At 49.6% G+C, this 12,799-nt stretch overlaps 5 protein-coding genes and 1 non-coding gene across 9 annotated transcripts; 3 read left to right on the forward strand and 3 right to left on the reverse strand.

Moving 5' to 3' along the window:
- Positions 1-203: 203 nt before the first annotated feature.
- LOC1281632 (probable ribosome biogenesis protein RLP24) lies at positions 204-1,166 on the forward strand. Its single transcript, XM_321578.5, has 2 exons — positions 204-426; positions 512-1,166. The coding sequence occupies exons 1-2, from the start codon at positions 346-348 to the stop codon at positions 1,016-1,018; spliced, it is 588 nt and encodes a 195-aa protein (XP_321578.3). The 5' UTR covers positions 204-345; the 3' UTR covers positions 1,019-1,166.
- A 47-nt stretch (positions 1,167-1,213) lies between these two features.
- LOC1281631 (neither inactivation nor afterpotential protein G) lies at positions 1,214-4,425 on the forward strand. Its single transcript, XM_551275.5, has 5 exons — positions 1,214-1,496; positions 1,564-1,766; positions 1,829-2,068; positions 2,130-3,337; positions 3,397-4,425. The coding sequence occupies exons 1-5, from the start codon at positions 1,337-1,339 to the stop codon at positions 3,530-3,532; spliced, it is 1,947 nt and encodes a 648-aa protein (XP_551275.5). The 5' UTR covers positions 1,214-1,336; the 3' UTR covers positions 3,533-4,425.
- Positions 3,611-3,682, reverse strand: Trnad-guc (transfer RNA aspartic acid (anticodon GUC)). The gene has a single exon. It is a non-coding gene; the product is annotated as a tRNA-Asp (tRNA).
- Positions 4,371-7,141, reverse strand: LOC1281629 (stress-associated endoplasmic reticulum protein 2). 4 transcript variants are annotated; one of them, XM_061646842.1, is made up of 3 exons: positions 6,764-7,141; positions 6,219-6,296; positions 4,371-6,141 (listed from the first exon to the last, which is right to left on the reverse strand). In XM_061646842.1, exon 3 carries the CDS (start codon positions 6,099-6,101, stop codon positions 5,907-5,909), a length of 195 nt encoding a protein of 64 aa, XP_061502826.1. In that variant the 5' UTR covers positions 6,102-6,141; positions 6,219-6,296; positions 6,764-7,141; the 3' UTR covers positions 4,371-5,906. The 4 variants fall into 4 exon arrangements, with proteins under 4 accessions (XP_061502826.1, XP_003435867.1, XP_321574.1 ...); XM_003435819.2 differs by having other exon boundaries at positions 6,715-6,942; XM_321574.5 differs by having other exon boundaries at positions 6,689-6,921.
- Positions 7,142-7,800: 659 nt separating this feature from the next.
- On the reverse strand, positions 7,801-8,512 carry LOC11175684 (small ribosomal subunit protein uS12). The gene has a single exon (XM_003435821.2). The coding sequence runs from the start codon at positions 8,407-8,409 to the stop codon at positions 7,978-7,980; it is 432 nt and encodes a 143-aa protein (XP_003435869.1). The 5' UTR covers positions 8,410-8,512; the 3' UTR covers positions 7,801-7,977.
- A 189-nt stretch (positions 8,513-8,701) lies between these two features.
- On the forward strand, positions 8,702-12,147 carry LOC1281627 (exonuclease 3'-5' domain-containing protein 2). Its single transcript, XM_321572.6, has 6 exons — positions 8,702-9,318; positions 9,392-9,868; positions 9,945-10,082; positions 10,172-10,494; positions 10,570-11,110; positions 11,182-12,147. Exons 1-6 carry the CDS (start codon positions 9,113-9,115, stop codon positions 11,969-11,971), a joined length of 2,475 nt encoding a protein of 824 aa, XP_321572.6. The 5' UTR covers positions 8,702-9,112; the 3' UTR covers positions 11,972-12,147.
- The last annotated feature ends 652 nt before the right edge of the window (positions 12,148-12,799 follow it).

Below are 12,799 nucleotides of genomic sequence, written 5' to 3' on the forward strand. Positions count from 1 at the left end.
TCGCTAATCAACAAATTTATTTCGAATCTTTGGGATAATTTGAGGAAAATTAGGAATATTATTGAAAAAAGAGCATTTCGTCTCATTTCACACTCATATTACATGAGATATGTTAAATTAAAGGGATTTTTTCAGTATCATTTGCAACATTTCGTGTCGGTTCACGATACCTTCTCTATTCAATATGGCCGCCCGCTCCTTGCTTTAACCAACCTGCTCATCTATAGACCGTTCTTTTTGACAGCAACAACACGCGGCTCCGGACGGCACAAATGTTGAAATAGAAACTTTCAACAGCAAATTCTTCAACGTTTGTGTTAAAATCGTCCCCAATACGCCACCAAAATGCGTATCGAGACGTGTTTCTTCTGCTCCAACAAAATCTATCCCGGCCATGGGATGGTTTTCGTGCGCAACGACTGCAAGGTAAGCGGAGTCTGCTCTCGGTTTGTTTACCTCCTTCTTGTGCACTAATCAGGCATTGTTGTTTTTTCCCCCCTACCCCGGTTAGGTGTTCCGATTCTGTCGGTCCAAGTGTCGCCGTGCGTTCAACAAAAAGAAGAACCCGCGCAAGATCCGCTGGACCAAGGCGTACCGCAAGACGAACGCGAAGGAGCTGACGGTCGACCCGAGCTTCGAGTTCGAGAAGCGGCGCAATGTCCCGGTCAAGTACGATCGCGAGCTGTGGAACAAGACGATCGAGGCGGTGAAGAAGATCAACGAAATCAAGCACCGGCGCGAGTGCCACTTCGTGATGGAGCGGCTGCGCAAGGCGCGCGAACACGAGATCCATCGCGACATTGTGGACGTGCAGAAGAACATTTCACTGATCCGCTCACCCGCCATCGGATTGAAGGAGCGGCGGGCGAAGGAGGAAGCACAGGAATCGGCCCTGCTCATGGATGTGGAGGACGGCGAGGGCGAGGAGGAGGTCCAGTACGTCGATGCCCGCAAGCTGGAGAAACAGCTCGAAGAGTCGGCCAACCTTACGGATGATGAGGAAATGCTTCGCGCCTGAAGAGTGCCGGCAGAGTGTTTTGTTCTGTGTGCTCCCGCTTCTCGTTCGATAAGGATTTAGTGTGTAAGGAAAATCGTTGTAAAAAAAATGCTTTGCCACTGTGCGATTGTAAACGGTTGAAGCAATAAAGGTGTTTCAACAAACCGAAGCAACAGAGCGAGAGAGATGTGTTGGTTGAGGTAAAAATAGCGCACTCGCGGGGTTTTTCGCACGTAATAGGATTAAAGGGAAAACGCCATCGGTCGATCGATTTTCCGTACGCAGTTTCGATACGCTAACGCCCTTCCAGGGTCAGTATCAAGCGAACAACTGGGAACAATGGGTTGCCTGAAGAAACTGGTGCTTGCTTCACTCGTGACGACCGCACTGTGTTGTGGTGCATTGCTTGCGCTGTGGATATGGCTCGGTGTGGAAATTATTCCCAATCAAATCCGCGATCCACGCCTACTGCAAGATCGTTCGTTCGATTACATTATCGGTAAGACAGGTAGTAGCAGGCTGTGTGAATAGGTTTTAGGTCGCTAACGGCAATCCTTTCCCTCCAGTCGGTGCTGGAACTGCGGGATGTGTGTTGGCCAATCGGCTGTCCGAAAATCCGAACGTAACCGTGCTGCTGGTGGAAGCTGGTGATACGTTTGGGGCCGCTTCCATCATCCCCCTGATCAGCACGGCCATGCAGGGTACAAAGTACGATTGGGCTTTCCGGACGACACCACAGAAATACTCCTCCCACGGTCTAGGGAACAATGTAAGTGTGCAAGTGAACCCGGGCATTTTGGTCATTAATTAACGCTTGGACCGTGGTTACAGCAACAACTGCTACCACGCGGCAAAGGACTGGGCGGCTCGGGACAAATTAACTACATGTTGCATTTCACGGGCATACGGGAGGATTTTGACCGTTGGGAGCGGCTAGGTGCACGTGATTGGAGCTGGCACGCGATGAAACCTTATCTGGATAAGCTGAACCGTGCGGTGGATGGTGAACGGGAGGACGAGGATGAGACGAGTGAATGCAATCAGCAACTGACTGGCGAAGAGCTGTATGAGGTAAGCTAAATCAAATACTTTAAATGCCGTAAATAAGTTACTTTCATCCTTATTCTCTCAGACCAACAACCACTACGCCTCAATTTTATCGGACAGTGACAAGCACGGTGGAAGCATTAGCTTTTGTTCGAGGAAAACTACCCAAATCCACCCAACAGCGGAAGGTTTGTACATAACCGAGGTGGACACACGGGACTCGCTACTAGCGAAAGTGTTCACCGAGGCACCGCTAGAGCTTGGCTCGGAGTATCTTTTCAAACCCGCCCGGTACACCATCCGGAACGGAATCCGTTGGAGTAGCTACCATGCTTACCTTCGTCCCGCCTTCCGACGACCCAATCTGACCATTCTTACCTCCACGTCCGTTGCAAAGGTTCTGTTCGATGAAACCAATCGAACGAAGGGCATCCTCGTACAGCAAGCCACTGGAAACGGTCCCAATGCACAATCAGTTACCATTGCCGCTAAGCAGGAGGTGATTCTCAGCGCAGGGGCACTGCATACACCACAGCTGCTGAAACTGTCCGGCATTGGGCCGAAACTGGAGCTCAAGCGACACGGTATCGCTCTGGTGCACGATTCCCCGCTCGTGGGCAACAACTATTTCGATCACCTCAATCTACCACTGTTCGTCAGCATCAACGCCACGGCCAGCGTAACGATGGATAAGGTCCTTTCGGTGGATACGATCAGCCAGTACCTCCAGCACGGTCAGGGTGTACTGGCCACGACCGCCATCGCCGGCATTGGTAGCCCTCGCGGTGGTCGGTTCGGTATCATCCTCTTCGGGATGGGCAGTGTCGACGAGCAAGCGTTGCGCCACGTGTCCAACATGAAGCAGGACACGTTTCGAGCGTTTTTCCCCTCCTACCAAAACACCAGCCAGGAGGGTTTCCTGTTTCTGAGCACCTGCCATCAACCGGCCAGCCGGGGCGCAATTTTCCTCCGCGATCGACACATCGACAGTGAACCGTTCTTCAATCCCAACTATCTGAAGGATCGGACCGACATCGAGTGTATGATCGGGGCGATCCGACTGGCCGCTCGAACGGTACGCACGGCGGCGTTCCGTCGGATCGGGGCCCATCTGCACTGGCCAAACGTGAAACGATGTTCAAACTTTGGTCCACCGGTGGATGGGTCGCAGGAGGAACCGTCGGATCGGTTTTTGGAGTGCATCCTCCGTACCTCGGCACTGACCGGGCATCATCCGGGTGGGACGGCAGCGATCGGACTGCACGACGAGGCTGTGATTGACAATCAGCTAAGGTTAGTATGCGAAAACGGAATAAATTAGAGTGAAATTTTCATGTGTTTTTTCATTGCAGAGTCAACGGAGTGAAAGGATTACGAGTGGTGGATGCAAGCATTTTCCCCGCACCCGTGTCCGGTACGCCGAACTCGGTTGTGATTGCGGTGGCCGAGAAAGGGAGCGATATAATACTGCAAGGAGCTGGTGATTAATGTTTTATTTCGGTACGGTAAGAAAGCTGTTTGTAAAAAAAAAGTTGTGTAAAAGGAAACGGAGAAAAAAAGAATCGCCTCCCCGACGGGGAATCGAACCCCGGTCTCCCGCGTGACAGGCGGGGATACTGACCACTATACTATCGAGGACATGTGAGGAGAGCCGCTCAAAGCGCTATATAAACACAATCTACGACTGAAAACTTGAATTCGTTGAGTGCGCATTCTTTACTGATTACACGTGGTTTAGGATTATTACGAAAATTCTTATTAACAATTTAATATGGATATCAACATACACTCCTGCTATTAACCACATATTATTTCACACTTTTGGTAATGGCTTGAACCATTTTGGCAACAGGGGCGAACTTGAAGACCAAAATAACCAATCATTGCCAATTACGATAGTGTGTGGTGTATACGACGTAACAGATATGAGGTTCTCAACCTGCTATCAGCGCAATTCCCCGGCCGGCAATAATCACCACCACCACCACCACCCGGTGGTCATTCCTGTTGCTGCCCAGTCCATCATCCCCCTCGCGCACCTACTTGAAACTCTCGAATGTTTTCTCAATGTCAACGACACGGTTGGGAGATAACGGAGTGGCCACGTTGTGGAGCAACTGCGCCATCAGTACACAACACCTCCGCCTAGATCCAAACATATTTGAAACGCAGTTACTACACACGTTGTTGATACAGGCGGTTTGATGTAGGATACACACTTTCGATCATCTATAACCCAAATTCCTGGAGGGGGGACATTACATATTCTACCATTTCGGATGACTTTCAGAGGCGGACGAAGCGAGGTTGATTAAAAAAACACAACTTTTAGGCATATAAGTTATTTTGTTTCACATTGATAATATATAATTTTCACCAAATCAGTGTTTTTGTCAGTTGAAGTAGTGCTCTCTCTCTCTCTCTCTTTCTTCCCACACTTCACTTAATGTGTATATACTGCAATTTCCCTTTTGCGACTGTTTTTCGCATCGCGTTCCGCATTTGAAAGAATACGCAAGACAAAAAAAAAAGAATGAAGTTGTCTGAGTGGGGGGCCATTGTTTGTTTGTTTTGTGTTGTGAGTGTTTCTTTTTTACTATTTTTTTGTTAAAGTATTTTCTTCATTATTTATGCTCTATCCACCCCCCAACATACATGGGTTTGCTCCGCGCCGGCCGTAAACGTTTTAACACGTTGGTCAAGAAAAGCAACACATTTCTTGTTTGGTCTTTAGAAGGTTCGGAAACAGCTGTCTCCTCCCCTTGTGTCTAGAGCGTGGTTTTCTGTCTCCTTTCCCTGCACCTTTCTCTCCTTGTATCGCAAGTATCTTGTAAGCTGATTCGATGCGCATTCGATTAGATTCGGCTTAGGCTAGAGAGGATCGCGCAGATCGGTTGAGGCATTTGCGTTGTTTACACACTCATTGATTGCACGCTTCCCACACACTCACAGACACACACACATACACATGTGTTTCTCACCTGTTATCTCCCACTTTTTTCTTAACACGTGTGCAAACAGAAGGTTCTAGAGATTGGAAAAACTGCATCGTCGTCTACTGAGTGTGGCGTCTGACGGTTACGCGCCACCCGACCGACCGTACGGGGTGTTGTATTGTGCGAAAGATCATGAAACATCGTCCTCCCGACAGTTTTAGACAGGGTAGAATCATAAAAGCATAGCTGGAATTGGAAGGTGCTTACCACCCCGTCCTACTTTCGATGCAATTAACTATGGTGTGTACGCTAGGCGGGACGACATTTCGCGTGGTTTTGCGACTCACGCGTCGCGCCGCTACAAGGCCAACTACGTCATCCAAACCCGCAAAACAAAAGGTGGCAAAAGCAAACTAAACAGTTTCAGTCAGTGCGTGGAAGATTTACTTCCAAAACATATAAAGTCACGATCACAATATTTTACAAACACAGGCTGGGAAAAGCGTACACACACGCACACAAAAAAAAGAAACATTATATATCAAGCGGTCTTGGAAATGACGCCTCGTAGACACGTACACTTAAAAGCAAAAAACGTTACATTTACACCTCATTCGATCCGATTTCCCTCTCGTCTTAGCTACAATTAAGGAGAAAAGGAAGGGGGTTGTGTAGCAAACTTGAGGGAGCGGAAAATCGAAACGAATGCAAAAGAAAAAGACTACAACAGTGGGAAAAGCAATATGCGCTTTTCTCCACCACAAAAAAAAGAAAACAAAACAAAATTTTCCGGGACAGTACACGAACGGAGGCGGGCGGCGATTGGTTCCCTTTGTGATCAAGACGATGGTTGTGTTGTTGTTGTTGTAGTTGTTGTTAGCGTCTGGCAGCAGATCTCGTTAGCCTTTCTCCTCCTCCACCTCCTCTTATGCTATGCGAATCGACTGAATGATCTGGAATATCGCCGAGCCGCACACGACAAAGATGAACAGGGCCAGCAGCCACGGTCCGACCGGGTACTTTTCCTCGGTGTTCTTGGACGATTTGGGCACGTTGCCACGCATCGTGATGTTCTTGCTGGCCTTCTCGTTGGCAATGCGGATTCGCTGCTGCGGGGCCATCTTTCTGTTTTTTGCTGTGAGGTTTTTTCGGCTGTGAACACTGCACGGGGAAAAGGAAGACGGTACAACATTAGCATTAGGTCGGGATGGTGTATGCAATGAGGGGTGACCACTTACCTAAATCAGGAAATGTTTTGTGCGTTGCTGAGGCGCTTCAGTTTCAGCAGCAGCAAGCAGGTAGGCTATGGATTGTTACTGTATGGAAAAAAACGATACAAGCACACATCAGTAAACGTTGCAAAAATGGAAAACTCTAACGTATCAATGCTGATGGGGAGGGAAACACGCCACACGCATCCAGATGATTCTATCGCTCCCACTTTCACCCGCGTTCATCAGACACCCTGGTTTACTACAACGCACTTTTTTTTGTTCGATCTATTTTCTTGTTGTAGGACAAACACAGCAACGACGTGGCGCGCTAGACACGATGGTATTAAATGTGCACCGTACAAATAAATGGAAAGTCCACGGAACAGAAGTGAATGTTTGCGAAAGGGAATGGCAATCCAACCGAACGGGGGCGAAAGTGGGCCTACTACGTGTTTGATGGGGGCATGAAGAGTAAACTGTTCACGTTTGCTTACAGCACACAATAATCGGTAACACTAACGTGAGTATGTACGACTGGAGTTGTTTGCTTGCCGAGGAAGAGCACTTACTGCAACTGACTGGATGCTGGGAACACTTGCGCGATAAATAGACGGTCCTGATTTATTTGGTCTACGCTCTTGTGTTCGTTGTGAAAATGCCGAAAATGAAACAAGCAAATGCGACGTGGCGACGAAGAAAATACACACACCATGACACGTAGTCCCTGTGGACAGTGGGATCGCTATCGGGTCTGCCTGAAGTTGACAATTTTATTTTTTGGGGATTTTACGCGTATTTATGCTAGCATCGGGATATTGAAGGCAAATTGAAATAAGTGCGAGAATTTTAAATATTTCCTAATGATGCAATAGGTCCATTTATATTTTATTTCTTTGCATAGAAGAAAACAAATTAACATGACAAACGACTTCCATTCGATACACCTTGGTTTGCCTCATACACCGTGATAGTCAAGTAAATAATAAACACTATTTGGGGTTTCAAGATAATCGATACAGTGGGAGTTTTGTTTATTTTTTTGGCCAGAATTACCAATTGGTTTTATTGGAACGTAGCAGAATAGCTCCATAACAACAAAACTAGAATATGTCCTCTACGATAAAATGCCTTCTGTTTCAGCAATTCAGACTTTTAACATAAGTATGTTATGCCCAATATGCTACTTATAGATGAAGAGAACCGTTTCCATAGACAAACTCAAATATAAAAACTTATCGTACAAGAAGCTTCGCCGTAAACTCTAGCGCTCTATCTGTCTACATACTCATAAACCGTCGATAATGTTTTGTATTGGCAATTATTGCTTTACTTGTCTACATTCAACAGCTCGAAATGAGCGAATTAAAGCCATCATATCCCATGATGACAGGGAAATTAACTTCTTGTTGCTTCGATGGTTCTCTCCCAATACTGCCGGCTTCGTGTAATCCCACACTCCCATAGATCGTTGATTAATTAACAAGGGTGGTGATTTCCATTGAAAGCCGCCAAAATTGATCCGCTCGTATCAGTCCAATCCTAAAAATAAACAACTTTCTCAATGTAACAGCGCCGAACAAAACCATACACATACACACACTACACATTGTTTAAGGGGTACAAGATCCTTCCAGGTAGCTTGTATTTCTTCCGTTTCGCACTCGGCTTACATTAATCGAACCCTTGTCCCGTCTCCGATGTCTCCGAAATGGGTATTCGATGGCCATCAGCAACCATCAGAACCGCACCAGCTGGACCATCGCAACTCCACACCAAGTAGCGCTTACGAACGCGGGCGCTCCTTCTTCTCCTTGTACAGCGCCAACAGCGAAACGTTGGCCACCTTCACCACCTTGAAGCGGACTCCGGGAATATCACCGACGGCGTGACCCTTACGACCGAAACCGGCAACCAGCACCTCGTCGTTCTCCTCGATGTAGTTGAGGCAACCGTCCCGGGGCACGAACGCGGTGATCTTCTTGCCGTTCTTGATGAGCTGCACACGGACGCACTTGCGGATGGCGGAGTTCGGCTGCTTGGCTTCGACGCCCACCTTCTCGAGCACGATTCCCTTGGCGTGGGACGCTCCGGCGAACGGGTTGGACTTCCAGCGGGTGCCCAAATGGGCCTTCTTGTAGTCCTTGTCCGCCCAGCGCTGGTCGCGCCGGTGGCGGATGTGTTTGCGAGCGGTACGAATTCCACGTGGTTTACCCATGTTTAATGGCGTCTGAACCGAACGAAAAGTTGCGACGAAAAGAGCTCCCAGCGGGCTGACAGCACCGAACGAGGTCCGCTTTGACGGGCAGCCGGACTTTGACAGCTTGACGGATGTCACACAAGGTACTTATAGAAGATGTGTCCGAAACACCAATTTCATCAATTTACATTTTTTTGAATACTCACGCCATAAATAGGGATTTTCGGTATGAAAAAGTAGTAAATATCAGATAAGTCAATTTTCCTTCAATTTACAGCTTCTTATTGTGTATTAAAAGCGTTTTTTTTAGAAATTTTCTGTTCCCCTAGTGCCCTGATGGATCTCCAGCGATAGAGCACATTTGACGTTCCTGCACTGTCACAACAATACACACATACCCACATACGCACGAAATCCCATGAGCTGCGCACAAGATTTGCTTTCTCTACGCACTGGTGACTGTGGAAGAAAATCGTGCCAGACAAGAAAGCGGCCCCGTCTTGCTGCTCTTTTCTTGGGGTGATTGATTTATTTTCCCGACCTCCGGGCCATCCTTGGTTTGTTTTTGATGTTAAAAGAGAGCAGGCGACCATTCGCAGCGCCTGCGAACACTGCGACACCAAGTGCTGAATAATCGACTACAAACTAGCGAAGGAGAAGAAAATCCTGCCTTCATGTTGGGAACGTTGGCGGTCCGCTGACCGACCTGGGGGTGTTATAAATGTTGACTCAGCGTGAGAAAACCGTGGTCTCTACTGCCGTCATAGCAGCCGTTGGTGTCGGTGTACTGTTCGTACTTTCGCGCTACCGTCGGGGCATCATGAGCCGGCTGAAGGCACTGAACCAGCGGGATCCGCTCCGTGGCCAGCAGGTACACATCATCAACACGGCCGACGACTGTCGCATGATAGTGGAGAAGCTGCAAAGGTACGTATCGATCGGCCGGTTGGTTGCCGTGCCATTGGCAAGCTCATCGCTAATCGGCCACCATTTCCCACAGACACTGTCAGGAGTACAATGTGCTGGGGTTCGACTGTGAGTGGGTGAGCAATCAGGGCAAGCGGCGCCCGGTGGCGCTGCTGCAGCTTGCCTCACATCGTGGCCTCTGCGCGCTGATACGGCTGTGCATGATCAACAGGATACCGCAGGAGCTGTACGACCTGCTGAATGACGACAATATTATCAAGGTCGGCGTTTCTCCGTACGAGGACGCTCGCGTCCTGCGCGAAGATTACCGGCTGAAGGTGGAGAGCACGCTCGATTTGCGCTACATGGCCGAACGGGCAGGACTGGAACCGCTCGGAATAGCGCGACTGGCCAACGAGGTGCTCGGGCTCACGCTGGACAAGCATTGGAAAGTCCGCTGCTCCGATTGGGAGTCGCCGGAGCTGTCCGATCGACAGATTAAGTACGCCGCCAGTGATGCCCATGTGGCAGTGGAGATGTTTAAAAAGCTCTCCTACAAACTAGTCCCTCAGTAAGTGCATTCTTTTTTTAACGTTTTATCTTGTCGGGCGATGATCCTTTACGAGCCGTATTGCTTTACCCTCTAGCTACCCATGGACAAGCCGCAAGGTTGTACTGGAGCAAGTTCTGGAGGAGATGGACTGCTTCATGGATCAGCCGCACAACAATCGCAAAGCGAAATCGGGCGGAAGCTCCAAATCCAAGAAGCTCCTCGCACCACAAAAGTAAGTAAAAGCACAAGATCGTCATTTTCAGTGGCAACGAAAGACGTCCAATACTTCATTCTACTCCTTCCATTTATCGTTTTTTTTAGTAATCAAAAAGGGAACAAACGTTACCATTCGACGCGCACGAAGCCACTGTACCACAACTGTTTGATGCAGGCTCCGGACGGTGAGTTGCTGTGCACGTGCGATCGCCGCAAGGCGGAATGGTATGTTCAGCGAAAGCTAGGCGATCTTGTGTGTGAGAATCCGTACACCGTCCGGTTGCGCTTTGAGCCGGCCGGTCGGGCCGTGGACGAGGCCGGCAAATATTATCTACAGGCGAAGGAAAACATATGCGTGGTGTGCGGGGCGAATTCAAGCTTCAATCGTAAAAATATAGTCCCGCGTGACTATCGTAAACATTTTCCTGGTATGTGTGCGCGGATGTTGCTTATTTGGGTGGGAGGAGAAGCTTAAGTTATCGTTTTACTCGCCTTCTTTTCAGTGGTAATGAAGGAGCACGTCTCACACGATGTGCTGCTGCTGTGTGCCGACTGTCATCAGCGGAGCAGCATGTACGACGAACGTCTGCGCCAGGAGCTGGCCGAACTTTGCAATGCACCCCTGCCCGGCCAGAAGAACGGTACGAAGGAGATCCGGCTCGAGTCGATGGCCGAAATTCGGAAAGCGGCCCGAGCCCTGCTGAACTTTGCCGCCAAGATTCCACCGGAACGCAAGCAGGAGCTTGAGCAGAGACTGCTTACGCTGCTGAACAGTCTGGGAAGTGAGGGTGACGCGTCGTCCGAGGCTCCGAATGAGCCACAAATCACGGAGCTTACGCCGGCACTGCTCGAGGAGTACAGCAACATCGACGTGTCGGTACGCAATGAGCTGTACTGTGCGCACGGGGAGCGCGTGGTGGAGCACTACAAGAAGACGCCGGGCGGCTTGATGCAGCTGGAGCGTAGATGGCGCGAAAATTTCCTCCAAACCATGCGTCCCAAGCACCTGCCGCAGCTGTGGTCGGTCGATCACAACTACAAACGGTAAGCGACAAACAACATCATCAACTGCACTGGGAGGGGACCATTGAATGAACAATTTGCTTTATCTCCAGACTGGAAATACGGGCCGTAGAGGGGAGAGTAAATGTGGAAGATTTGACGATTGCGGGCATCAGCCTCAATTCCTCGCCCTCCACCTCGGCCACGTACTCGAGCCGATCGTACACGAGCAACTCGAACAACTCATACACCAATGGCAGCCGCAAGTACAGCGGCCTGGCCAATACCGATAATCCCGCAACATCGACGCGATTCTACTCCAACGTACAGTCGCAAGCCACCAACGGCGGTGACACGGGCACTACTATGACGGGCGGTTCGCCCTACACAACGACGCAGTACAAATCCATTCTACAACAACCAGTACAACCGACGGATGGTCGATGGGTGCCGGGAAGCGATGACACTATGTCGGGCGGATCGACCGAGTTTAAAACTGCCCACAACCAAACGACGCTTCTGGCGTACGGTGCCGATCAGGAGGGTGGCGGCGTCGGTTCATTGCTAGACAGCGAGCCGGCAACTGAGCGTGATTTTGCTTCGCTTCAACTCACCTACGATAGTGACGATTCTAACTCGACTCTTTCGCAACCGTCATCCACGCTGCTGAACTCCAACGGTGTATTCCCGGATGAGGACGAGGAGGAGGAGGAAGAGGAGGATGTGGCGGCGGGTGTACAGGAGGAGGACGCGGACGAACGTAGCCTAAACGCGGTGGACAGTTTAGCCACCGACAGTTCTTCCTCGTCGAACGTCCCGAAAGTGCAGCGGGATGGCGAACCGCAAGGAAGCAGCCCCAGCGCCGCCCGGCTAGGCCACCACGATCAGCAGCGGGCTTGGTAGGTGACACCGGAATACGAAAGAGGCAATACATATATATTTTTGAAACCGAAGCAACGCTAACAACAGGCGACCACGATTCACACAAATGTAACAAACAAATAACGAGATAAAACCACACAACAAGTATGAATTACTAGAATATAATGAGCGTTGGTTGTAAACCGCAAAACCCAAAACCAACGGGTGTTTCGTACTGTTTTTTTCACTTCCTCACACCTGGTGTGCCGCGATGGTTCTGACTGGTTTGAGACTGAAAGTGAATTTCCTCACACCGACATTCCACGCCAATAGATTGTGGGCACGTGGCCAAACCTTTGGCGCGTTGCACTGCACTTGCAACGTGAGAAGGAGACGAAATTTGAATGAGAATTGTCGCTGTCGGGGCTACAGATAAATGGTAGTGTTGGTGGTAACGGACAGGAAAAACACTACCCGCACATACGAACTACGTTGCAGAACGCGCGGTATAATTTTAGCTTCATTCACGAAACACGCTGCAGCAGCTTGGGTGCATTCCTCGGCAAATTGGACCATTAACTATCGATATTTCCACCTGCGCGCCGCCGTTCCGGGCTGGTCTCAGCGGCCGGGACAAACCTTGACCTTCAAGTAATGGGGGAAGGCGAATGTACCGCCTGTTCTGGCATCGCTCAGGTTCAAACAACATTGTATGGCTGGCAACCGTTTACAGGAGCGATGTGGGGCACACAAAAACCGTTACAACTAGCAGCAGCATCCCGCAGTAGACCAAACAACCACATGCATAGCAGCGAAAGAACGACCGGGTTGTGTTGTACAGGGCTTTTGGGAGGTGGGAAGGCGAAGGGA

Source organism: Anopheles gambiae, chromosome 2 (genome assembly GCF_943734735.2).
Source record: "Anopheles gambiae chromosome 2, idAnoGambNW_F1_1, whole genome shotgun sequence".
Classification (NCBI taxonomy): Eukaryota; Metazoa; Arthropoda; class Insecta; order Diptera; family Culicidae; genus Anopheles; species Anopheles gambiae.

Excerpts from the sequence above, each read along its gene's own strand:
- LOC1281632 (XM_321578.5), top strand. The coding sequence starts at position 346 with ATGCGTATCGAGACGTGTTTCTTCTGCTCCAACAAAATCTATCCCGGC. Across the intron at positions 427-511 it reads TCGTGCGCAACGACTGCAAG|GTGTTCCGATTCTGTCGGTC; the intron begins GTAAGCGGAGTC and ends TACCCCGGTTAG.
- LOC1281631 (XM_551275.5), top strand. The coding sequence starts at position 1,337 with ATGGGTTGCCTGAAGAAACTGGTGCTTGCTTCACTCGTGACGACCGCA. Across the intron at positions 1,497-1,563 it reads TTCGTTCGATTACATTATCG|TCGGTGCTGGAACTGCGGGA; the intron begins GTAAGACAGGTA and ends CTTTCCCTCCAG. Across the intron at positions 3,338-3,396 it reads GTGATTGACAATCAGCTAAG|AGTCAACGGAGTGAAAGGAT; the intron begins GTTAGTATGCGA and ends TTTTCATTGCAG.
- LOC1281629 (XM_061646842.1), bottom strand. The coding sequence starts at position 6,101 with ATGGCCCCGCAGCAGCGAATCCGCATTGCCAACGAGAAGGCCAGCAAG.
- LOC11175684 (XM_003435821.2), bottom strand. The coding sequence starts at position 8,409 with ATGGGTAAACCACGTGGAATTCGTACCGCTCGCAAACACATCCGCCAC.
- LOC1281627 (XM_321572.6), top strand. The coding sequence starts at position 9,113 with ATGTTGACTCAGCGTGAGAAAACCGTGGTCTCTACTGCCGTCATAGCA. Across the intron at positions 9,869-9,944 it reads TCCTACAAACTAGTCCCTCA|CTACCCATGGACAAGCCGCA; the intron begins GTAAGTGCATTC and ends TTTACCCTCTAG. Across the intron at positions 10,083-10,171 it reads AAGCTCCTCGCACCACAAAA|TAATCAAAAAGGGAACAAAC; the intron begins GTAAGTAAAAGC and ends CGTTTTTTTTAG.